This window comes from Ahaetulla prasina, chromosome 16 (genome assembly GCF_028640845.1).
Source record: "Ahaetulla prasina isolate Xishuangbanna chromosome 16, ASM2864084v1, whole genome shotgun sequence".
Classification (NCBI taxonomy): domain Eukaryota; kingdom Metazoa; phylum Chordata; class Lepidosauria; order Squamata; family Colubridae; genus Ahaetulla; species Ahaetulla prasina.
In genome coordinates, this window is record NC_080554.1 from 4,147,977 (window position 1) to 4,171,533 (window position 23,557).

The window sequence follows — 23,557 nt, forward strand, 5'->3', positions numbered from 1 at the left end:
GGGAAAGGCAAGTCTAGGAGTTCATCCTTAAGATGATGGGAGGAGGGAGGAGGAGGAGGAGGAGGAGGGTCTGCCCCACACCGCGCAGGTGGCATTATCGAAATAAACACCTTTCTCCTATTGAGGATGGCTACAGGATGCAAAATTCCCCCAATAGTGACATTTGGAAATGTTTGCGTGCAGAAGTTATGCTTGGACAGCTCTGCCAGAATCTTAATATTGCTGTTGAAAGATTTAAGGCCCCTGGTTGCAAATGGGAGATTTAAGTAAAAGATATCCAGGGCAGGAGGGTGTCTGATGGCGGGGGAAACAAAAGGACACAACCTCATTCTTTAGAGAATAGAAAAGTCTTTTATCTTCCAGAAGGATAAAATCCTTAATGGCTCCATCTGTCCTCATCGTAAATCAGCTTGCCATAATCTTCCCTTAAGCGTGCTTCGCGGGGAGATGGCGGCACAACCAGGCTCCAACCCCATCGCTCTAGAATTCGAAATTCCCAAACTGCGACGAACGGTTGCTGGGTTTAGGCTGCGGTTTGTAGCCGATCCGGTCGTGAATCACCTGCTCCCAGCTCTTGTGATCGGGGTTCAATGCCAGGGCTCCTTCGCCGTCATTGGTTGCCACCATGTCCACCTCTTCACGCTGCTTTTTATGCGTCTGCAAAAAACCAAGAAGGGACAGATACTTCGGCAAACACAATAAAATAGTATTTTTATTGGCCACTCAAGGAATTTGTCTTGGTGCATATGCTCTCAGTGTACATAAAAGAAAAGATTCGTTCATCAAGGTACAAAATTTACAACACTTAATGATAGATAGACGATGGATGGATGGATGGATGGATGGATAGACAGACAGAAAGACAGACATATTGTAGGTGGGTGGGTAGGCAGGTGGATGGATAGATAGATGATAGAGGGACATGATAGATAGATATACTGTAGGTGGGTGGGCGGGTGAATGGATGGATGGATAGATAGACATGATAAATAGACATGATAGATGGATACGGAAAGACAGACAGATCGATAGACATAATAGATAGATGATACATACATAGATATAGATAGATGATGAAAGATGATAGATAGATACAGATGGATAGACATAATAGATAGATAGATAGATGATTGACATAGATGCAGATGGATAGACATAATAGATGGATAGAGAGATAAATAGATGATTGACAGATAGATACAGATGGATAGAGACATAATAGATGGATGGATGGATAGATAGATGATTGACAGATAGATACAGATGGATAGACAGACATAATGGATAGATAGATAGATAAATAGATGATTGACAGATAGATACAGATGGATAGACAGACATAATGGATAGATAAATAGATGATTGACAGATAGATACAGATGGATAGACAGACATAATAGATGGATGGATGGATAGATAGATAGATAGATGATTGACAGATAGATACAGATGGATAGACAGACATAATGGATAGATAGATACAGATGGATAGACAGACATAATAGATGGATGGATAGATAGATGCTTGACAGATAGATACAGATGGATAGACAGACATAATAGATGGATAGATAGATAGATACAGATGGATAGACAGACAGAATAGAATAGAATAGAATAGAATTTTATTGGCCAAGTGTGACTGGACACACAAGGAATTTGTCTTGGTGCATATGCTCTCAGTGTTACATAAAAGAAAAGATACGTTCATCAAGGTACAACATTTACAACACAATTGATGATCAATATATCAATATAAATCATAAGGATTGCCAGCAACAAGTTATAGTCATACAGTCATAAGTGGAAAGAGATTGGTGCAGATTCAGTAAATAGTCTGACAGTGTTGAGGGAATTATTTGTTTAGCAGAGTGATGGCCTTCGGGAAAAAACTGTTCTTGTGTCTAGTTGTTCTGGTGTGCAGTGCTCTATAGCGTCGTTTTGAGGGTAGGATGGATAGATAGATGGATGGATAGATAGATGATTGACAGATAGATACAGATGGATAGACAGACATAGATGGATAGATAGACATGATAGACAGAAGGACAGATACTGTAGGTAGATGGGCGGGTGGATAGATGGATAGATAAAATGTATCTGGACTGCCAAAAAGTGCAGATCCTTGGGGAAAGGCTGCCTCTGAGCACGTGCAGAATTTTCCTAGGCCATCAGCGCGGCCGTTTCCCTACAGAAAGCAAAGCCAATTTTGTTTTTCTCATCCCCACTTCCTTGAAAGCACTTTAAAAGCATTCCCCATGGACAGAGCGCCTCTGAGCATGGGCAGAGTGCTCCCAGGTCTTTTTTTTTTCTTCCTTTTTTAAAGGGAGCAGGAACAGGCTCCGGCTGGGGACCCCCACCACCACCACCACCACCACCTACCTCCAGCTCCTTGCGGGCCCCCTCGAACTCCTCGATGTCGTCCAGCTTCAGCTCCAGCCGGGTCGGCTTCCTCCGCAGCATCCTCCCGCTGGCCGGTCCAGCGGCTCCTCCAGGTGCGCATGCGCAACACCTTTCCCTTCCCAACCCTCTCTCCCCCCCCCGCTCCGCCTGCCGGAAACGCGTCATAGAGACCGGCCTTTCGCCTAGAGCGGCCGACTCGCCTGCGGAGACGCCATTGGCTCAGGCACCCCCGCCGGATGTGGAGAGAAGCAGCGCAAGGTCGTTGCCCCGGAAGTGCTTCTAGGAAGTTCCACTTTATCCTGCCGGACCGGCTGTGAGGGGCGGCGATGGCTTTGCCGAGGGGCTCCACGGTGGGTCAAAAGCGGGGTGGGTGGGTGGGTGGGCTCGCTCTGTTTAGCTGGGAAAGGGGCTGCGCTTCTTTACGAGAATAAAACGAAACGGAACCAAAGAAATAACTCTCCTCCTCTTCTTCTTTCCGACCGTTACTTTTCAAACTTCGGACTACAGTGCCCATTGTCCACAGCCAGGGACATTCAGGCCCAGGCTGGATAAAGGGGCCTTTCCAACGGCGGGGGTTATACAGCTTCCCCCCCCCATCCTCCTCTTATCCTCACCCGCCTTCATTCATCATCATAAGCAGGAGGCTGCTAAGAATTTTAGTTATTTATTTATTTATTTATTATTTATTTATTTATTTATTTATTGTACTGTTGTTGTTATTATTTATTATTATTTTATTACTACTATTACTATTATTATTATTATTGCTGCTACTATTACTATTGTTACTACTATTGCTATTCATACTATTACTACTTTTATTACTATTGCTATTTTATTATTACTATTATTATTTATTAGTACTCTTATTATTTATTTTTATTTATTTATTTATTTAATCGCATTTTTATACTGCCCTATCTCCCAAGGGACTCAGGGCGGTTTTATTACTACTATTACTATTATTACTGCTATTACTATTACTACTACCATTACTACTTTTATTACTATTAGTATTTTATTACTATTATTGCTATTATTACTTATTTATTTATTAGTACTCTTATTTATTTTATTATTAGTATTACTAGTATTAGTACTATTACTACTACCATTACTAATTTTATTACTATTAGTATTTTATTACTATTATTGCTATTATTACTTATTTATTTATTAGTACTCTTATTTATTTTATTATTAGTATTACTAGTATTAGTACTATTACTATTACTACTACCATTACTAATTTTATTACTATTACTATTTTATTATTGCTATTATTGCTATTATTACTATTATTTATTTATTATTATTAGTACTGTTATTTATTTTATTACTATTATTGCTACTATTACTATTATTACTATTACTACTTTTATTACTATTACTATTTTATTATTGCTACTATTATTACTATTTGAATATTGCTATTATTATTATTATTTTATTTATTGTATTGCTTTCATTCGTTAAATTTGTTTGCCGCCTGTCTCACCCTGGGGCTACTCCAGGCAGCTGACAGCAATAAAAGAAAAATTAAAACAGAAGCAGAATAATACAACAACAAAGTGAACGGGGACACGAGGTTTATTTATCCTACGACCCGTTCCCTTCCTGTTTCAATGCGGGTAGTCCTCGACTTAACGACCACAATTGAGCCCAATTGTGAGGCAGTTAAATTAATTTTGCCTCATTTTGCGACCTTCCTTGCCACAGGTTTTTGAGTGAATCACCGCCGTTGTTAAGTGAATCACACCGTTGTTAAGTGAATCTGGCTTCCCCATTGACTTTGCTTGTCAGAAGATCCCAAAAGGGGGATCACATAAGCCCAAGACTCCGCAACCGTCATAAATCTCTGAATTTTGATTACGTGACCACAGCGGTTGTAAGTATGAAAAACGGTCACTTAATAATAGCCGTAATAGCTCAGGCTGTTAGAAGCCTGTTATTAGAACACAGCAGCCTGCAATTACTGCAGGTTCAAGCCCGGCAAGGTAGGTAAAATGAGGACCCAGATTGTTGGGGGGGGGAAATAAGTTGACTTTGTAAATATACAAATAGAATGAGACTATTGCCTTATACACTGTAAGCTGCCCTGAGTCTTTGGAGAAGGGTGGGATATAAATTTAAATAAAAAATAAAAAAAAACTTCAGACGGTCACCAAATGAGCTGCTTTAAGTCGAGGACTATCTGGAAAGACACAGGAGGCGAAAGTACAAAATACGAAACATAAAAATCTAAAATATTACGAACGTAGGTCTAGATGACAGGTATAATTCTTTGCTTCATTTGTCATGGCAGGGAAGTCACCAAAATCCACGCGAGAGGCTCCGTTTTCGCACTCTTGACACTGTAGGTTGGCTAGTTTGTATTTGGGGCCCCGCATCGCAATTTTGGGGGGTGGCATTTTGTGACGGTATATAGCGGGTATATAGTGCATCTACCATGGCCAGTGTGAATTCGGTTCAGCGTGGCCCATATCGCATGCTGCCGGTCAAATCCAGGTGGTTTTTTTTTTTAAAAAAAAGACACACACACAACCACAACAAGAATCACATCAATGTGATAATTTAGAAGATGAATGGGTGGAGAGCAAGGGGGTGGGGAAGGAGGTGGAGTCTGCCGTCAACGTGCTGGGATGCTGGACTACAACTCCCATCATCCCCTTCGGGCTCAGGATTTGCCCTGTGGCAACAACCCCGGATCGTCACGCCTTGGTTTTCTTCGCAGGGGACAAAAACGAAGGCGTCCGATGATGGAGATGCCCCTCCTGCTAAGAAAGCCCCCATTTTCTACGGGAGCCTGGAGGAGAAAGAGCGCGAACGGATCCTGAAGGGGGAGTCGGGGATGATGGGCAAAGAAGCTGTCAAAGCAGCCATTGAGGCTGGCAACATCAATATCTCCACCGGTAAGAAGATGCCCACCTAGCAAAAGCACCCCAAAGTTTGGTGTGGTGTTTTTTTTTTCTTCTTCCGTCCTTTGGGTTTATTATAGGAAACGTACAGTGGAGTATACAGTTTCTCTGGTCTTTGTCACCTGTCGTTTCCTATTTCCCATCCCAGTACACAGTACATAGCTTTCTAGCTTCCAATGTTCTGACCCAGCCTTCGCAAGCAATGAGGAACCACTTACGAGTAAAACAAACCTCTGTTGTTGTTTTTTTAAAAAAAAGAGGGCAGGAACAGGCTTTATTCAGGTTGGATAGACAGAACCAAAAATAATTAGTCACAGAGTCTTTTTCCCCTTCTGAAACAGGGCCCGGATGGTCCCTGTTTACACGAGAACTCAAGATACAAAATCCTTTCAATGATTAAAACAAGGAGAAAAGGTCCCTTTTCATACCGATTGGAGGCCAAATCCACTCCCAATTATTTCCCAGCAGGGAGACTCATATACAAAGCAATTAATCCCCACAAACCTGGTTCCGGCCAAGGAATCCGACTTGATTGATGCGCGTTGGAAAAAACAGTTGTCTCCGACAGCAGGCCGTTCCCAAACCCCTACTATTTATTTCCCAGCCAGGGAGAGTCAGGCTAGTGTCTACAACTTCTTTTGCCCTGAGAGCCGGCTTATTGCCTTCCATTGCTCTCCTCTCCTCTCTATGTGCATCTGGGATGGGCCCCCTCTGTTCCTCCCCCTCACTCAGCTCAGGCCCTGAAGACAGCTGCTTCTCCACCTGGCAGGGCAGACAGAAGGTCCCGGCTCTGCATCTGTCTCTGATGCTGTTTCCTCATCAGACCCTTCCACAAGCTCCGAAGCTGGCTCAGGCTTCCCCTCCCCCTTGTCTGACTAGCTCTGCTGGCAGCCGACAGGCCACAACACAGGATGCCTGAGATAGGGGTGGGATTCAGCCGATTTGGACCAGTTCGGGAGAACCGGATGATAATTTTACATCTGGTTCGCCGAACCGGTAGTTGCAAGGACTGGCTGACCCTGCCCACCCCGCCCCTCCCAGCAGTCTCCACGCAGCCCGTTTTGGATGTGAGGTAAGTGCAGGGCCCGCACCGAGGCTCTGGGAGGGTGAAGAACGGGTGTCAGTTTTGGAAGGCAATTTTCTTTCTTGCTTCTTAAATGCCACATGTTTTAGCTGGGGAAGTTGGGAGGGGGTTGTTGTTGGAGCGGTAGAAAGTTAGTCATAACAACATTCCGTATTCAAGGACATCCTGCGTCTGACGGAGACTGCCTAAAGTTTGTATCCAATTGAGTGTGAAGAGTTGATTGGACAATGTGATGAACTTGTGGGTGTGAGGCAGGGCTGTGAACTGCCAACTGGGGGTGGAAAACCTGGAAGCTTTCAGTTTGGGGTTTTCCCAGCTGTGCCAACATGACATCTCTAATAAATTGGAACGTTGAGGAACCTCAAGCCTCAGAGCTTTATTTCGTTGGGGGTGTTCCTTGGAACCCTGACAACGGGCCTACCGGAAGTCCGGAAACAGGCCCATTTCCAGCCTCTGGAGCCCGGGGGAAGCCTTTTTTGCCTTCCTGGAGGCTTGAGGAAAGCCTCTGGAGCCTGGGGAGGGCGAAAATGCCCCCTCCCCCACCATGGTGCAGGAAAAAATTTTCAAACCACCAAGACTGAATTTCTCCTCCGGGCTAGGGGAAGTTTTTGACCTGGAAGACCACATCAGTGAACGTCAAGCAGAAGTCCTGGCCGAATTTGAGCGGCGGAAGCGGGCGAGGCAAATCAACGTTTCCACGGATGACTCCGAAGTCAAGGCCTGCTTACGAGCGCTCGGAGAACCCATAACGCTGTTCGGGGAAGGGCCAGCGGAAAGGAGAGAGAGGTGAGAGCCGATGTATTTAAATTGAACGTGACCCTCCTTTTCTTTTGTCAATTTAAAAAGCGTTTTCACGTCGACATTTCCTTCCTTGCCAGGCTACGGAATATCCTCTCGGTCGTTGGTCCCGACGCCTTGAAGAAAACCAAGAAAGACGATGAGAAATCTAAGAAGTCCAAAGAAGAGGTGAGTTTGTTATGCAGGCTGCTCTCGAATCGCATTTAGGGCTAACCATTTTAAATAACTTTTTGTGTTCTTTGTCTCCTCCTTGCGGTATTTCCATTATGCCAAACGCATCAGGGGTGAAATTAAAAAAATTTACCCTACCGGTTCTGTGGGCATGGCTTGTTGTGGGTGGGGAGGTTATGTGACTGGGTGGGCGTGGCCATCTCAACATCACTCACATCGAGGGACTCCTCACCGGCCCCTCCCCTCCCAGCCACTCCTTGTCGCCAATGGCAGGAATATGGGGAGGGGGATATTCCTGCCTACCACCCTTCCCTCAGTCTGTGCTGAGATTAAGGAATGGATGACAGGCAGGAAAATCCCCTTCCCCATTTTCCTGCCTTTCACAAAAAAACTCCATTCCAGCTGTTCCCCCCCCCCGTCCCCCTCCCTCCTGGCTGCAGCAGCTCCATTGTGAATGGAGGGAGAAAAGTTAGCATTCTGTCTGCTGCATTTAACATTGAATATTGAGCGGCTGGAAGAGGTGAGCGGCAACCGGCCGGGCGTGAGTGGGGGGGGGCCAAGGAGGGGTAATTACTACCAGTTCGGCGAACTGATGCCCATAATCCCTAGCGGTTCGTCCGAACCGGTCGGATTTCACCCCTGAAACGCCTATATAAAAGAACAATCACTTTCGAGAGTTTTGATTTGTGCCTAAATCATTAGCAATTAACTGAGTTAGAATTAAACTCGACTCGTGATTTTCCAGGAAGGGTGGAAATACATAAGAATCCTCTGTGGGAAAGCCATCATTACGGGTCACCTCATTTCTGGGGGAAAAAAGGGTTGGCTATGTGTCTTCACGTCTTTTCGCAATTCGTCTTCCTTAGTATCAGCAAACTTGGTACCACGAAGGGCCAACCACCTTGAAGACGGCGAGGCTCTGGATCGCAAACTACTCCCTTCCCCGGTAAGACTATTAGTGGAAGGGAGAGAGCAAAACCCCACTCCCTCCTAACACTGATGATGTTACCTAGCTAGGTAGCAAAACGTCTGCAAGAAAACAACACAGGTCGGAAAGCACCAAATAGCCCACAGTCTTCCTCCTCCTCCTCCCTCCCCCCCTTATAAATCTCTCTCCCTCCTATCACCTATGTTGTGCCTCGTCCTCCCTCCTCTCCTCAGCCGGGCCCCTCCCGTCTCCAACCGGGCCTGCTACCAGACTCCGAGTCTGATAATGAAGATGAACGGCCTGTCATGCCTCCAGCCCCCGGCCCTGGCCCCATGCCCGGACAGGATGTCAGGAATGAACAAGCAAACCTCACTCCTACAGCGTGTGAGCAGGGAGCCAGCCACGTGCTGGAATTACCGACAGCAGATCAAGCGGAAGAGAATTCACAGTGGGAGGATCCTCGCTTCCGCAGATCTGAGAGGCAACGTCAGCAGAAGGAAGGGAGGGGCAGGCCTGGATAAATGCTGAGTCATGGAGCCACACCCCACAGCCTATATAAAGGACCATTCCAACCTTGAGTCAAGCAAAGTCTCATCTGGTTTGCTGAAGTCACAACTTGGATTCCTGCCTGCCCTGAGAAATCTGAAAGGAATTTGGCAAAGCTGCAGAGGCTTCGTGGCCACACTTGATACGGACTTCCTAGACCCGGTCGTCGGAGGGGGGAGTGGGACACGACAACCTAGTTGGGTCATGAAATGTCTGCAAGAAAACAACCCAGCTCTGAAAGCACCGCTCAGTTCAACCCTGAGCTACAAAAATCTTCTTAGATGTGTAACACATTTCTCTCTCTCCTTGTGTAGGGCAGTGAAGCGCCTGGACGAAGCCCGATGGTTTAAGGAGGTCCCCGAAGCCACACGAACATCCCAAAAACAAGAGCTTCACAAATCTTTAAGGGTGAGCGGTGTGTGTGTGTGTGTCTCTCTGTGGGGCTCAATTGTTGATCTCAAGTCAACAACAATTAAAGATAAATAGCTAAATATACCTACCGCCCACTTTTGTATCTCTGTTAGTAGTAAAATTTTCTAACCGCCCACCGGTTCCACAGTAATGGTGATTTATAAAGTAGGGAAGTAATTTTACTTTATAAAATTTATAAAGCCCGATCTTCGGACCTTTAAGCGCGAGCTCAAAACTTTTTTCTTTCACCAAGCAGGGCTGGCCTAATGATAAATTTTAATTGTGGGTTTGTTAGTGGGGTTTTTAAGGGGTTTAATTTATTTAAAATTTTATACTCTTATTTTAAATACTCAGCCTATCGAATTAGATTTTTAATGAATATTGTATTTTAAATTTTTTGGTACTTATGTTTTATCTATGCTGTACACCGCCCTGAGTCCTCGGAGAAGGGCGGTATAAAAATGTAAATAATAAGTAAATAATAAATAAATAAAGCAGAGTTACAGCAAGTTAAAGCATATAATAATAATTACTTACCATTTAGTTTCACTTATGTAACGTGAACTAAACTAAATAGTATATTTTCAGAAATTTAAAATTGTCACGGGGAATTTTATGAAAACTTAATGAAAATGTTTTTAAATAATGCTATGAATTTTTTTTAAAAAGTCAATTAAATTTAAAAAAAAAAAAAGGAAAGTGCTTCAGTATCGGACAAAACCCCTACAGCCCATCATAAAAGCTGGAACGCCCACTAGTGGGCGGTAGGGACCAGGTTGACTACCACTGAGCTAAATGCTAGAAATGCTATCAGGTACCAGGATCGTATTATCATATATGGTGGACATGTCCAGAAGCATAGAACTACTAGATTAAAATTAGAACACAGCTAGAGGAAATGTTACAACAATAGAATAGAATAGAATTTTTATTGGCCAAGTGTGATTGGACACACAAGGAATTTGTCTTGGTGCATATGCTCTCAGTGTACATAAAAGAAAAGATACGTTCATCAAGGTACAACATTTACAACACGTATTGAAATAAAACCTGAGCTGTTCCTATTCGGTATCTTGCCAGAGAAATATAGTAAAGAGAATACTTATTTGAGTATACAGATTGCAACTGCAGCGAGAATTGTATTTGCGCAAAATTGGAAACCAGAGAAAATCCCTGTAGAGGGAGAAGTAATTAAGAAAATATTGGAACGTGCAGAAATGAATAGATTAACATTGGTAATTAAAGAAAAGGAAGAATCGGAGTATTTTAAAGTAGGAGGCAATTATATCAATGGTTAGAGAAGAGCTATACATATAAAAAATTTAGATAATTGATGAATTAATATAAACATAAGAAATTTGGGAAGAATGATGTAACAATCTAATTGAAAATATAAAGGTATGATAGAAATATAATACGAAAATGATGGAGGAAGGAGTAAAAGATACAAAATATGCGCTCAGAGGAAACACTGAATGATTAAGGATGTATTGTTTATATGTTTGTTTGTTTAAAAAAATAAAAACCTTTTATTAGTATTTGCCTTCCAAATCCTTCAATAAATGGTTTTGAGGATATAACAGGAAGTGTTCAGGAACTTTTCTTCTTCCTATTTCTCTTCTCTTCTCTTCTCTTCTCTTCTCTTCTCTTCTCTTTGCCTCGCCACGCCTGACCTCCCTCCCTCCTTTTAAATCCTTTTGAAAGATTATCATTTATGATTTAGCATATGGCATATTATACACAGACTAGCAATATATATATGTTTTCTGAGGTTTTCACGGGTATTTGTATGTAGGTCTTTGGTTATTCGGGTTTTCTCCCGCGGAGAAAATTTTACGCATATATATATATATATATATATATATATATATATATATATATATATATATATATATATATATATATATATATATATATATATAAATAAATAATTAAGAAAATATTGGAACGTGCAGAAATGAATAGATTAACATTGGTAATTAAAGAAAAGGAAGAATCGGAGTATTTTAAAGTAGGGGGCAATTATATCAATGGTTAGAGAAGAGCTATACATATAAAAAATTTAGATAATTGATGAATTAATATAAACATAAGAAATTTGGGAAGAATGATGTAACAATCTAATTGAAAATATAAAGGTATGATAGAAATATAATACGAAAATGATGGAGGAGGGAGTAAAAGATACAAAATATGCGCTCAGAGGAAACACTGAATGATTAAGGATGTATTGTTTATATGTTTGTTTGTTTAAAAAAATAAAAACCTTTTATTAGTAAGTCACAAACTACCTGCATAAAATTTTAAAAATTCTGCCTTCCAAGTCCTTCAATAAATGGTTTTGAGGATGTAACAGGAAGCGTTCAGGAACTTTTCTTCTTCCTATTTCTCTTCTCTTCTCTTCCCTTCCCTTCCCTTCTCTTCTCTTCTCTTCTCTTTGCCTCGCCACGCCTGACCTCCCTCCCTCCTTTTAAATCCTTTTGAAAGATTATCATTTATGATTTAGCATATGGCATATCATACACAGCAATATATATATATATATATATATAAATAATTCTTTGGAAAGAATTGGCAGCTTAATCCTCTTGGCATGGTTTCATTTACAGTCTCTGAATAACTTCTGCAGCCAAATTGGGGACGACCGTCCTATTTCCTTTTGTCACTTCAGTTCCAACTCCAAATTCTTGGCCACAGCCTGTTGGTAAGAAGGATTTTGTTGTCTTTTGGGGGGTGGGGGTCCCCTCAGGCAAGAGAGGGCAAATGAATGGCTGAAGGGGTTACCCAGTTTAAAAAAACACAAAAAAACACTGACATTTAGAGAATCGGCCTAAATCTGCAAGTGATTCCAGATCATCTGCATTTTTATTAGGTTCTACGCACCTTCATGATGCGTGGGTGGTATTCCTCTCTAGTTACAGTTGTTATTCTTTAGTTTAATGGATTATTGCTTTATTAGTGGCCACGAATAACTGTGAGGGAAAAAAGTAGAGGCCTCTAGTAAAAAAAAAAACATTCCATGTGCAAAGAGGCGAGCTTTGAAGACATTGAGCGCGAATAATTTAGAGCAGCGAAGAGTCCTAATCTTTTCCTTGTGGTCTCCTTTCTTTCGGCCCCCAGGAGCGGCCTCTGCAAGATATGGTCAGTGCCAGACTGCAAACTCATCCTCACTTTGCGAGGTACCACATCTCTCCCCTCCCCTCCACCCACAATCCCAAACAAAGCCTGGGTTTAGAACCGGGCAAGCAAATCCCGGGGTATCGCGATTCCAACTGACAGCTTTCTCGCTTCCCCCTAAGGGCATAACACCAACGTTGGCGCCATCGTCTTCCACCCCAAAGCCACCATCTCATTGGACAAGAAGGACGTCAATCTGGCGTCTTGCGCTGCCGACGGCTCTGTCAAGCTGTGGAGTCTGGAAAGGTACGTGCGGACTTTTCTCATCTGCTATTTCCAATAAAGCCTCAGTATAGATAGAGGGACATGATGGCTTAGTGGGTAAGACGCCAAACTTGTCGATCGAAAGGTCGGCAGTTCAGCAGTTCGAATCCCTAGCGCCGCGTAACGGGATGAGCTCCCATTCCTTGTCGCAGCTTCTGCCAACCTAGCAGTTCGAAAGCACTTTAAAAAATGCAAGTAGAAAAAATAGGGACCACCGTTGGTGGGAAGGTAACAGCATTTCGTGCGCCTTTGGCGTTGAGTTATGCCAGCCACATGACCACGGAGACGTCTTCGGACAGCGCTGGCTCTTTGGCTTTGAAACGGAGATGAGCACCGCCCCCTAGAGTCGGGAACGACTAGCACGTACGTGCAAGGGGAACCTTTATCTTATGGATTGGATGGGATGGGATTTCTGTGGCAAACAACTCCCGGCAGCTCCCAGTTCAGTTTTGCTGGTAAGAAAAAGGCTAATTTGCTTTTCAAAGTTTGTGCCCCTAATTTAGCGGCCGGCACACCTGATGAAAGAAAAGGAAGGATAGAATAAAGAAAGAAAAACAGAACCTTGCGTGAAATCAAAAATGAGAGTCAGTTTCGTTTAGTGGTTAAGGTGCCTGATTTGAAAGCGGGGGACAGTGAGTTCAAATCTTGCCTTAGGCATGAAAGCCGGCTGGGTGACTTTGGACCAGTCACTAAGAGACAGTGAGTTCTAATCCTGCCTTAGGCATGAAAGCCGGCTGGGTGACTTTGGACCAGTCACTAGGAGACAGTGAGTTCTAGTCCTGCCTTAGGCATGAAAGCCATCGGAGTGACTTTGGGCCAATCACTAGGAGACAGTGAGTTCTAGTCCTGCCTTTGGACCAGTCACTAGGAGACAGTGAGTTCTAGTCCTACCTTAGGCATGAAAGCCATTGGAGTGACTTTGGGCCAATCACCAGGAGACAGTGAGTTCTAATCCTGCCTTAGGCATGAAAGCCGGCTGGGTGACTTTGGACCAGTCACTAGGAGACAGTGAGTTCTAGTCCTGCCTTAGGCATGAAAGCCGGCTGGGTGACTTTGGACCAGTCACTAGGAGACAGTGAGTTCTAGTCCTGCCTTAGGCATGAAAGCCGGCTGGGTGACTTTGGACCAGTCACTAGGAGACAGTGAGTTCTAGTCCTGCCTTAGGCATGAAAGCTGGGTGACTTTGGACCAGTCACTAGGAGACAGTGAGTTCTAGTCCTACCTTAGGCATGAAAGCCATCGGAGTGACTTTGGGCCAATCACCAGGAGACAGTGAGTTCTAGTCCTGCCTTAGGCATGAAAGCCGGCTGGGTGACTTTGGACCAGTCACTAGGAGACAGTGAGTTCTAGTCTTGCCTTAGGCATGAAAGCCGGCTGGGTGACTTTGGACCAGTCACTAGGAGACAGTGAGTTCTAGTCTTGCCTTAGGCATGAAAGCCGGCTGGGTGACTTTGGACCAGTCACTAGGAGACAGTGAGTTCTAGTCCTGCCTTAGGCATGAAAGCCGGCTGGGTGACTTTGGACCAGTCACTAGGAGACAGTGAGTTCTAGTCCTACCTTAGGCATGAAAGCCATCGGAGTGACTTTGGGCCAATCACCAGGAGACAGTGAGTTCTAGTCCTGCCTTAGGCATGAAAGCCGGCTGGGTGACTTTGGACCAGTCACTAGGAGACAGTGAGTTCTAGTCTTGCCTTAGGCATGAAAGCCGGCTGGGTGACTTTGGACCAGTCACTAGGAGACAGTGAGTTCTAGTCTTGCCTTAGGCATGAAAGCCGGCTGGGTGACTTTGGACCAGTCACTAGGAGACAGTGAGTTCTAGTCCTGCCTTAGGCATGAAAGCGGCTGGGTGACTTTGGACCAATCACTAGGAGACAGTGAGTTCTAGTCTTGCCTTAGGCATGAAAGCCGGCTGGGTGACTTTGGACCAGTCACTAGGAGACAGTGAGTTCTAGTCTTGCCTTAGGCATGAAAGCCGGCTGGGTGACTTTGGACCAGTCACTAGGAGACAGTGAGTTCTAGTCCTGCCTTAGGCATGAAAGCTGGCTAGGTGACTTTGGGCCAGTCCCTCTTTCTCTCAGCCCAACCCACCTCACAGGGATATTGTTGTTGTTGTTGTTGTGGGGAAAAATAGGAAGACAAAGGTATGTTGGACATGTTCACCACCTTGACAATAAAGTTGGGATACACATACACACACACACCAAAAAACAGGCCTAAATCATGCCAGAAGTTCCTACAGTTCTCTGGCTCCTTAAAAATATGACTCCTGCCATAAATAATACATGAGACTGGATCCCAGTAACATTGCAGGCTAAACACCCCACCGCAGGAACGGAGAGTGGTTGCTGCCACATTCTGCTGATGACCTCAGTTTGCATTCCAGAATTTGCAGCCCTCCCGACGTTGCTGAGCCAGCACTAGGCAACGCGGAACAGGCTGGTGAGCGGCGCTGGCTGGAATTGCTGCCAAGCTGCTACAACTGAGGAGGCCGAGCTGCCCTCCCTGTTCAACAGAAAAGTTATTTAGCGTTGGGTATTCAGGGCTAGGGGGCATCCGGTTGGGTCATGAAACGTCTGCAAGAAAACAACCAAGCTCAGAGAGCACGAAGCATCTCACAGTCCTCCTCCTCCTCCTCCTCCCCCCCCCATACCCTACTTCCTTCTAGCACTGAGGCTGTTATCTATTTGGGTCATGAAACGTCTGCAAGAAAACAACCAAGCTCAGAGAGCACGAAGCATCTCACAGCTTCCTCCTCCACCTCCTTCTCCTCCATACCCCATTTCCTTGTAGCACTGATGCTGTTACCTATTTGGGTGATGAAACATTTTCAAGAAAACAACCAAGCTCAGAGAGCACCAAGGACCTCACAGTCTTCCTCCTCCTCCTCCTCTTCCTCCCCCTTCTCCTATTCTTCCCCCTCCTCCTCCTCCCCCATACCCTACTTCCTTTTAACACTGATGATGTTACCTAGTTGGGTAATGAAACGTCTAAAAGAAAACCACCAAGCTCAGAGAGCACCAAGGACCTCACAGTCCTCCTCCTCCTCCTCTTCTCCCACTTCTTCTTCTCCTCCTCCTCCACTCCACAACCTCCACCCCACTCCTCTCCCTTCTAGAACTGACGTGACCTAAATTGTGTAACGAAACATCTGCAAGAAAACCACCAAGCTCAGAGAGCACCAAGGACCCACAGTACTCCTCCTCCTCCTCCTTACCCTACTTTCTTCTAGTACTGATGCTGTTACCTATTTGGGTAACGAAACATTTTCAAGAAAACAACCAAGCTCAGAGAGCACGAAGCATCTCACAGCTGCTTCCTCCTCCACCTCCTTCTCCTCCATACCCTACTTCCTTCTAGCACTGAGGCTGTTACCTATTTGGGTAACGAAACATTTTCAAGAAAACAACCAAGCTCAGAGAGCACGAAGCATCTCACAGCTGCTTCCTCCTCCACCTCCTTCTCCTCCATACCCTACTTCCTTCTAGCACTGAGGCTGTTATCTATTTGGGTCATGAAACATTTTCAAGAAAACAACCAAGCTCAGAGAGCACGAAGCATCTCACAGTCTTCCTCTTCCTCCTCCTCCTCTTCCTCCCCCTTCTCCTATTCTTCCCCCTCCTCCTCCTCCCCATACCCTACTTCCTTCTAGCACTGATGTTGTTACCTAGTTTGGTAATGAAACATCTGCAAGAAAACAACCAAGCTCAGAGAGCATCAAGGACCACCTCCTCCTCCCCCTCCTCCTCCTCCTCCTCCTCCTCCTCCTCCTCCTCCCCCTTACCCTACTTTCTTCTAGCACTGATGCTGTTACCTATTTGGGTAACGAAACATTTTCAAGAAAACAACCAAGCTCAGAGAGCACCAAGGACACCCCACAGTCGTTGTCCTCCTCCTCCTCTTCCTCCTCCTCCTTCTCCTCCATACCCTACTTCTTCTAGCACTGAGGCTGTTACCTATTTGGGTAACGAAACATTTTCAAGAAAACAACCAAGCTCAGAGGCACCAAGGACCTCACAGTCTTCCTCCTCCTCCTCCTCCTCCTTACCCTACTTTCTTCTAGTACTGATGCTGTTACCTATTTGGGTCATGAAACATTTTCAAGAAAACAACCAAGCTCAGAGAGCACCAAGGAACTCACAGTCTTCCTCCTCCTCCTCCTCCCCCTTCTCCTATTCTTCCCCCTCCTCCTCCTTCCCCATACCCTACTTCTAGCACTGATGTTGTTACCTAGTTTGGTAATGAAACATCTGCAAGAAAACAACCAAGCTCAGAGAGCATCAAGGACCACCTCCTCCTCCTCCCACACCCTACTTCTAGCACTGATGCTGTTACCTATTTGGGTTACAAAATAGCTGCAAGAAAACCACCAAGCCTCCACAGACCACCAAGGATCCCACAGTTTTGACCCCTCTTTGCCAAGATCCGCTACAGGTGTGCCGATAAGGCGTGTGTGCTTGCAGGCATCAAAAATTTGTAAAAACCCACATTGATGACGAGCTTTGAGCATGGGATGCTGCCGCCCTCCCCTCCCTCGATTGCTTCTGCACCTTCTTGGTGTCATTTGAGTTTTAATGGGGCATTCTTGGTTTCTTTCAGCGACGAACCAGTGGCTGATATAGAAGGTCACACGGTGAGAGTGGCTCGGGTCACTTGGCATCCCTCTGGCAGATTTTTGGGCACCACATGGTAAGACGGTCTCTCTCTCTCTCCCTCTGCCAAATGGGAGGGAGGGAGGGAGGATTGAAATTGTCACTCCCCAGCTAGCTGAGGATTCTGGGATTTGTGGTCCCAGGGCAACCGGTTGAGGAAAGGTAGTATCTATAATTATTCCTGACCGGCTTAATAGCAATAGCCCTTAGACTTATGTACCGCTTCACAGTGCTTATACAGCCCGCTCTAAGCGGTTTACAGAGTCAGCCTCTTGCCCCCCCAACAATCTGGGTCCTCGTTTTATCCACCTCGGAAGGATAGAAGGCTGAGTCAGCCTGAGTGGGTGAGAATTGAACTCTTTGACAGTGCGCAAAGTCAGCCTGCAATGCTGCATTCTAAGCCCTGGGCCACCACGGCAGATAGATAGATGGATGGATGGATGGAAGGAACGGATGGACAGACAGACAGAGCACTAGCACTTACTTATATACTGCTTTACAGTGCTTTCTAGCCCTCTCTAAGCGGTTTACAGAGTCAGCCTCTTGCCCCCCCAACAATCTGGGTCCTCGTTTTATCCACCTCGGCAGGATGCAAGGCTGAGTCAGCCTGAGTGGGTGAGAATTGAACTCTTGACAGTGCGCAGAGTCAGCCTGCAATGCTGCATTCTAAGCCCTGGGCCACCACGGCAGATAGATGGATGGATGGATGGATGGATGGATGGATGGATGGATGGATGGATGGATGGATGGAACGAACAGATGGACGGATGGATAGACAGACAGAGCACTAGCACTTACTTATATACTGCTTTCCAGTGCTTTCCAGCCCTCTCTAAGCGGTTTACAGAGTCGGCCTCTTGCCCCCAACAATATGGGTCCTCATTTTATCCACCTCGGAGGGATGGAAGACTGAGTCAATCTTGAGACGGTCAGGATCGAACTGCTGGCTCTGGGCAGAATTTGCCCGCAATACTGTATTCCAACCACTGCACAACCAGAGTTCAGATCTAGATGGGGGGGGGGAGAGAGAGATAATAGATTGATGATAGATTAGATAGACATACAGATAGACAGTGAGTGGATGGAGAGAGAGAGAGAGACATAGATGGATGGATGGATGGATAGAGAGATAGGGAGAGATACTCAATGGATAGGCAGATAATGGATGGATTGAAGAGAGATGGTTGGTAGGTAGGTAGATAGATATGGATGGAGATAGATAGATAGATAGATAGATAGATAGATAGATAGATAGATAGATAGATAGATAGATAGATAGATAGATAGATAGATAGATGATAGAGAGGCAGGGAGAGATGATAGATAGATAGATAGATAGATAGATAGATAGATAGATAGATAGATAGATAGATAGATAGATAGATAGATAGATAGATAGATAGATAGATAGATAGATAAGGAGGGAGAGATGATAGATAGATAGATAGATAGATAGATAGATAGATAGATAGATAGATAGATAGATAGATAGATAGATAGATAGATAGATAGATATGGATAGAGATAGGTAGGTAGGTAGGTAGGTAGGTAGATAGATAGATAGATAGATAGATAGATAGATAGATAGATAGATAGATAGATAGATAGATAGATAGATAGATGAGAGAGAGAGAGAGAGAGAGTGAGAGAGAGAGAGAGCTAGCACTGAGACTTCTACCCTGTGGGGGGAAGACTTGCTGGACCTCTATAAGATCTGCCAGGTGAACCTTCCTTATTCCTCCCGCTGTAGCTATGACCATTCCTGGCGTTTGTGGGACCTGGAAGCCCAAGAGGAGATTCTCCACCAGGAAGGACACAGCAAAGGAGTCTACGACATCGCCTTCCATGGGGATGGCTCCTTAGCCGGCACCGGGTAAGCCCCTCAACCTTTGTGCCAAGGCGTTCGTTGGCCGAATGGGGATCCCACTCCAGGCGGGTAGGCTAAAGCCGGCCTTCATTTAGGAACCCTCCTGCAGGGCGTCCTTGCTTTACGGCCTCCACCAGGACCAGAATCTCCATTGCTAAGCCAGACGGTTCTTAAGTGCCTCTAATTTCACGACCTCTTCGGCGTGGCGGTCACGCAAATCGCCGCGGCCGTTTTAAGTGAGCCAGGCGGTCGTTGAACGAATCTGGCCTCCCCCGTCGACTTGGCCTATTGGAAATCTCCTGGGAAGGTTGCAAGTGGGGATCACGGCGGCCACCGTCATAAATAGGAGTCCGTTGCCGAGCGTCCGAATTTGGATCACGTGACCGCGGGGGGTGGGAATGCTGCAACCGTCATGAGTGTGAAAAACGGTCCTAAGTCACTTTTTTCGGTGTCGTTATAACTTCAGGACACAAATTGTTGTAAGTTTATCTGACATTTTTTTTTTTTCCCCAAGTGGTTTGGATGCCTTTGGCCGCGTCTGGGACCTGCGCACCGGACGTTGCATCATGTTCTTGGAAGGTCATCTCAAAGAGATCTACGGGGTCAGCTTTTCCCCGAACGGGTAAGAGACCTTAGCGTTGGTTCCTTCGTCTTTCCACGGTGGCGCAGTGGTTAGAGTACAGTACTGTAGGCTACTCCTGCTGACTGCCGGCTGCCTGCCATTTGGCAGTTCGAATCTCAGCAGGCTCGGGGTTGGCTCAGCTTTCCGTCCTTCCAAGGTTGGTAAAATGAGGACCCAGATTGTTGGGGGCAATGGGCTGACTCTGTAAACTGCTTAGGGCTGTAAAAGCATTGTGAAGCGGTATATAAGTGCTATTGCTCTTCCTTTCTTCCTTCCTTCCTTCCTTCTTCCTTCCTTCCTTCCTTCTTCCTTCCTTCCTTGGTGTGCAGTGGTTAGAATGCAGTATTGCAGGCTAACTGCCAAGTTCGAATCTCCCCAGGCTCCAGGTTGGCTCAGCCTTCCGTCCTTCCAAGGTCGGTAAAATGAGGACCCAGATGGCTGCGGGCAAGAGGCTTACTGTGTAAACCGCTTAAAGAGGGCTGGAATGCACTGTGAAGCGGTATATAAGTCTAAGAGCTACTGCTATTCCTCCTTCCCTCCCTCCCATCCTTTACTTAAATTTAGATTGTGAAGCGGTATATAAGTCTAAGGGCTATTGCTAACTTCCCTTCCTTCTTTCTCTCCCTCTCATTTCTCTTTCCTTCCTTCCTTCCTCCCTCACTCCCTTCTTCCTTCCTCCTTTCCTTCTTCCTCCCTCCCTCATCCTTCCAAAGTCGTTAAAATGAGGACCCAGATTGTTGGGGGCAAGAGGCTGACTCTAAACCGCTTAGAGAGGGCTGTAAAGCACTGTGAAGCAGTATATAAGTCTCAGGGCTGATGCTATTGCTCCTTCCTTCCTTCCTTCCTTCCTTCCTTCCTTCCTTCCTTCCTTCCTTCCTTCCTTCCCTCTTCTTCCTTCCTTCCTTCCTTCCTTCCTCCCTACTTCCTTCCTTCCTTCCTTCTTCCTTCCTTCCTTCCTTCCTTCCTTCCTTCCTTCCTTCCTTCCTTCCTTCCTTCCTTCCTTCCCTCTTCTTCCTTCCTTCCTTTCCATCCATCCATGGTGTGCGGTGGTACGAATGCAGTATTGCAATTCTTGGGAGGGCAAGAGGCTGACTCTGTAAACCGCTTAGAGAGGGCTGTAAAAGCACTGAAAAGCAGGATATATAAGTCTAATATATTGCTCTTGCCACTCCATCTCTGCTAAGTATAAGCCCCAGCTTCCCTCTTCTTCTTCTTCCTCCTTCTCTCCCCCCACCCCCCCCACCATTCGTAGGTATCACATCGCCACTGGCAGTGGAGACAACACCTGCAAAGTTTGGGACCTTCGCCAGAGGAGGTGCATTTACACCATCCCCGCCCATCAGAATCTGATCACCGGAGTGAAATTCGAACGTAAGCCTCACCATCGCGGTCTCTTGCCCGCTCCCCCCCTCCCAGGAGCCTAAAATCTGGGCTCTGAAAACCCCCAAGCATCGACTTTTGGGAACTGCTGACAGCCTCACGGATGGGGCTAAGATTTGAGGGCGGTGGGACAGCTTCCCACTGGTTCTTTTAAGCCATCTTAGCTTGCCCCTAGGGGCATCACCCAGCCAGCTTTGCCTGATCTTAAGAAAAGCGTAGCGGCCTCACATCAAACTGGCTTAAGAGTTGGGGGAGTGAAGCCCTTGGAAATGTAGGTTAAACTTCAGGTTGGAAAAAAAAAAAAAACACCTCCCAGCAGAGTGGCGGATCCCTTCTGGAGACCTGAAAATGTCTTAAAAGTTCTTAAAATTTTGGATTAGAAAGAAGGAGACAGTGAGTCCCACTTTAGCCATGAAAGGCAATTGGGTGACTTTGGGCCAATCACCAGGAGACGATGAGTTCTAGTCCCGCCTTAGCCATGAAAGCCGGCTGGGTGACTTTGGGCCAATCCCCAGGAGACGGTGAGTTCTAGTCCCGCCTTAGCCATGAAAGCCGGCTGGGTGACTTTGAGCCAATCCCCAGGAGACGGTGAGTTCTAGTCCCGCCTTAGCCATGAAAGCCGGCTGGGTGACTTTGGGCCAATCACCAGGAGACAGTGAGTTCTAATCCTGCCTTAGGCATGAAAGGCAATTGGGTGACTTTGGGCCAATCACCAGGAGACAGTGAGTTCTAGTCCCGCCTTAGCCATGAAAGCCGGCTGGGTGACTTTTTGTCTAGTCCTTCCATCCCACCCCAACCCATCTCTGTTACGTGAGGAAAATAAAGAGGAAGAAGGTGTGGCGAACATGTCCCCCACCTCGATTTATAAAAAATAAAAATAAAGGTGGGATTACAAATTAGATGACGATAATAACAACAATTATAACAACCATCTTCCAATCACCATTAAGTTTTCCCTCCCTCCCTCGCCCTCATTCTCTCCTCTCCCTCCCCATTCCTGTTTTTAGCTGCTGGCGAGAGCGGCCCATTCCCCCGCGAGATCGGTTCTCTCTCTCTCTCTCGGAGCCTCCCCATGGATCGTTTTTTTGTCTTTGTGCTTCCTTCCTTCCAGCCAATCACGGCAACTTCCTGCTGACCGGAGCCTACGACAACACGGCCAAGGTGTGGACCCACCCGGGTTGGTCTCCCTTGAAGACCTTAGCCGGACACGAGGGCAAAGTGATGGGCTTGGACATCTCCATGGACGGGCAGCTGATCGCCACCTGCTCCTACGACCGGACCTTCAAGCTATGGATGGCAGAATAAGCAGGGTATTCCCACCCTCCGTAACCCCTTCTCACATCACTGGGGAGGGGGGAGCCTGCTTTTATGTCGGTGGGGGGGGAGAAAAATCCGCTCACAACTGGCCTGCAGAGTCCATCCGCTTCCTCCTCCTGTGCCGGCCGCGTCCGAGGAAACTTTTCATTTGAGACTGTATTTTATTTTATTTTTTTATAACTCCTCCTTCCCTCTCCGACGGGCTCCAGATTCTCGCCATTATAAGAATATCCCCCCCCCCCCCGCATACTTTTCAAACCCGGGGGATAAAAGGTTGACGGCTAACCCTGTTTTTGCTGATCTTGGACGGACACGCTCCTGACAGATCCGAGGGTCCCCTCCAATAGGACCTCTTTGGACCTTTCGGTTTGGGATCAGGGGGGTCCTTTTCTCTGTTGGGCAGAGACTTTACAAAAAAAATAAGTGTATTAAAGCAAAGTGGCTGCTTCTGTTTCAAAGCCTCCACTGGTTCCCTTGTCTGCTGTTTGTCTTTTTAACGTAGTGCCTGATGGCTTGTACAGGCAATCCTCGCGTTACAGCCGCTTGTTTAATGACTAAGGACCAACAGCTCCTTCCTTCTATCCTTTCCCTTCCCTTCCTTTCCTTTCCTTTCCTTCCCTTCCCTTCCCTTCTTCCTTTCCTTTCCTTTCCTCCCCTTTCCTTTCTTTCCCTTCTTCCTTTCCTTTCCTTTCCTTTCCTTTCCTTCCCTTCCCTTCCCTTCCCTTCTTCCTTTCCTTCCCTTCCCTTCCCTTCCTTTCTCCTTCTCTTCCTTTCTCCTTCCCTTCCCTTCCCTTCCCTTCTCCTTTCCTTCCCTTCCCTTCCTTTCTCCTTCCCTTCCCTTCCCTTCCCTTTCCTTTCCTTTTCTTTAGGCCAGGTTAGCAAATATACAAATATAAATACAAACAGCAGGTCTTATCTTGAAAACACCAAACACCCCTTGAAAAACACCAGTGCGGTTTTAACCCCTTTTGTTGTTGTTGTTTTTAAAAAAAACAGAGGTTTTTTTTTCTTCCAGCACCTTC

General features: G+C 45.8%; 2 protein-coding genes across 2 annotated transcripts; one reads left to right on the forward strand and one right to left on the reverse strand.

Annotated features, from left to right (window-relative positions):
* Positions 1 to 328: 328 nt before the first annotated feature.
* On the reverse strand, positions 329 to 2,543 carry CDC26 (cell division cycle 26). Its single transcript, XM_058159431.1, has 2 exons — positions 2,383 to 2,543; positions 329 to 657 (listed from the first exon to the last, which is right to left on the reverse strand). The coding sequence occupies exons 1-2, from the start codon at positions 2,461 to 2,463 to the stop codon at positions 481 to 483; spliced, it is 258 nt and encodes an 85-aa protein (XP_058015414.1). The 5' UTR covers positions 2,464 to 2,543; the 3' UTR covers positions 329 to 480.
* A 115-nt stretch (positions 2,544 to 2,658) lies between these two features.
* PRPF4 (pre-mRNA processing factor 4) lies at positions 2,659 to 23,020 on the forward strand. Its single transcript, XM_058159430.1, has 15 exons — positions 2,659 to 2,753; positions 4,709 to 4,759; positions 5,138 to 5,315; positions 7,005 to 7,191; positions 7,284 to 7,371; positions 8,241 to 8,320; positions 9,163 to 9,256; positions 11,869 to 11,963; positions 12,380 to 12,438; positions 12,559 to 12,682; positions 17,297 to 17,386; positions 19,100 to 19,222; positions 19,731 to 19,838; positions 21,091 to 21,209; positions 22,330 to 23,020. The coding sequence occupies exons 1-15, from the start codon at positions 2,730 to 2,732 to the stop codon at positions 22,521 to 22,523; spliced, it is 1,614 nt and encodes a 537-aa protein (XP_058015413.1). The 5' UTR covers positions 2,659 to 2,729; the 3' UTR covers positions 22,524 to 23,020.
* The last annotated feature ends 537 nt before the right edge of the window (positions 23,021 to 23,557 follow it).